The sequence below is a fragment of the Vespa velutina genome, chromosome 23 (assembly GCF_912470025.1).
Source record: "Vespa velutina chromosome 23, iVesVel2.1, whole genome shotgun sequence".
Taxonomy (NCBI): Eukaryota; Metazoa; Arthropoda; class Insecta; order Hymenoptera; family Vespidae; genus Vespa; species Vespa velutina.
Window position 1 is genome coordinate 3026499 of NC_062210.1, and position 2500 is coordinate 3028998.

Here is a 2500-nt window from a genome sequence, read left to right on the forward strand (position 1 = left end):
CGACGAGGAGAAACCACTCACGTCGACTGCGAATTTTAACACTTTACATGTAAGATTATCTCCACATCCTTTCTAGTTAGTTACGTCATTTCTCTATTCTCTTGAAGAAAAAGTCGAACGCTCGCACGTTCCGAACAATAATACGATAGTTACTGGGAATATTCTGATTATTGATAACATTTCCAAAGAGAGAAAGAAAGAGAGAGAGAAAGAAAAAGATATTACCTAAAATTTTGATATTATTGTCATACTTAGAGAACGATTCGATCGATTTGATCTACGTACAATTTAAAAATTCTTTGAAAAAAATAAATAAATAAAAAAAGGAAAGAAAGTATCGAAAGTATAAATTCTACTAGATCGATAAAATTTAATAAATAAATAATCGAACGATACTTCGCAATTATACTGACAGTATTTTAAATGAACGATATTTGGTATATTTTTGTATGACGCATTGTCTGAATAAACAACGAGTAAAAAAAAAAAAAAAGAAAAAACATATCTCGCAAAGCTCTGTAAAACAGTTACGGGTTTAACATGTTACGTTTCACTCTTCGTTTCGTTCGTTCGTTCGTTCGTTCGTTCGTTTGGTGTCGAAGATGTTTCACGCATCATCGACGATGATCGGATATATAATTTTCGATATTAATATCCGTGAAAGAAGATATTGCCTTAGCTAGCTAGCTAGCTAGGAGAGATGAACATAGTGTTTCTTCTTGGAATAATATTCCGCTCAATCTACTAAGAAAATTTCTTGAAATCTTTAATGTGCTAATGTTTACTTGAATCTTTCTCTCTCTCTCTCTCTCTTTACGAAGTAACGTCGAACCTTTCGCGGAAGTCGACGAGAAAGGGAGGAAGAGAGAAAAAAAAAGATAAGAGAGAAGAAATAAGATAAAAAGTAAAAGGAAAGGATAAAGTTAAGACTAAGAGGATAAAAATAAAATAAAATAAGAAGAAAAAAAAATAAAAAAAGATAAAAACGCAGAGGCTGAACACTCTCACCTTTGCGGTGCGTGTTCAGAGCAAGCAAAGACCTTGACCGCCTGGTTGAGTTCCTTGATCCTCTCGACGCAAAACTGGCCGCTTGGTAAAATAACACCGTCTACTTTCATGCTACCGTCCGACTGCAATACGGCATCTTTTACGTCGGCCAAGATCGTGTATTTGTCCCCCCGAGGACAAGCCGGAAATCCTGACACTATGTCCACCATTGTCGATGAGTCTCCCAATAACGGTGTCGTGTCTTCCGACTCGTTTACAAAATCGCACGATTCTCTGTTAAATTATTAAAATCCATTAGAAAATTGCGATTCCTCGACATCATTAATTACACCAACAATAATAACAATCTCTAGATTAATTATATATATATATATATATATATATATATTTTATTTTTTTTTGAATTCATCGAAGCATAGAAATTTCATGCGAAATTTTTTTCTAACATTATCTATAAATTTCGAAATTAATTATATATCATTAATAGTTCTTTCTATGAATAACTACGAAACGTTCGAAATTTCTTGCACAAAATAAGCAAAAAAGTGTACTTCTCGGTTAACTTTTATGCATTACAATCGTTTGCTCTTTAACGAAATCATTTCGATGGGACACGAACGTAACCAATTTCGTTACTAAGCAAACGTAATAATACTTGCGTATGTTACGAAAATAGGTATCGATATATATCTTAATAATAATCATATGAACAAATAAGAAAAACAACAAAAATAACAGCGAAAAATTATTTACATTCCTTTTCTTTGCCAAGTTTTCGTTTAAAGACGTTTCAAAGAGAACGAAACAAAAGAAATGTAAACAGAGTAGTCGACAAGGTGTTGCGACGTGTTCACGTAGCTTGACACAGGAAAGAAAATAATAATTATTTACTGCCTTTCGAAATACCGACGCAAAGAATACGAATGCCGAGGAAAAATAAAATAACTATACCGCATGATAAATGTTAATAGGAATATTTAGACTTAGTTTATATATATATATATATATATATATATATATATATATATATATATCAAATATTTAAATAATGTTCACGCACTGTTTGTCAGACCAGTAAATATATTTTTTTCTTTCTCTACATAATTTATATTCGTTTATAAATTTCAAACATATTAGATGGAATAGATGAAAATAGAAATAAATGAAAATAATATTTAAACCAACCTGCCCTCGTGGAAAACGGCAGATTTTCCGCAGCAACGTCTAATCTTGGGCTTCATAGTCGCTGCGGCATGATTCCCTTCTGGGGTTTTTTTAACGCAAACAAAGATAGCATTGGCGTCGGCACAATAATCGTTAGGTGCGATCGGTTCCTCAACGTTTCCATCGACAATGGCATAGCCATCTTCAAGAAATATGAAAGGTACGGCCGTTCTCGACGGTATTCTGGTCAAGACGGAATCGTCTCGACATTCTGGTCTTCTACCCTCTAAAACGTTCCATCCATCTAACGGTTCGTTATATTGCATTT

General features: G+C 33.3%; 1 protein-coding gene across 1 annotated transcript in view; it reads right to left on the reverse strand.

The window, feature by feature from the left end:
• LOC124956792 (probable G-protein coupled receptor Mth-like 1) overlaps positions 1-2500 on the reverse strand; it is a 94264-nt gene that overhangs the window by 91219 nt on the left and 545 nt on the right. The window contains exons 1-2 of the mRNA XM_047513048.1: positions 2194-2500; positions 1009-1281 (exon numbers count right to left, since the gene is read on the reverse strand). The exon at positions 2194-2500 is cut by the window's right edge and continues 545 nt beyond it. Coding sequence (XP_047369004.1) covers positions 1009-1281; positions 2194-2500 — 580 coding nt within the window. The remainder of the gene's footprint in view (positions 1-1008; positions 1282-2193) is intronic.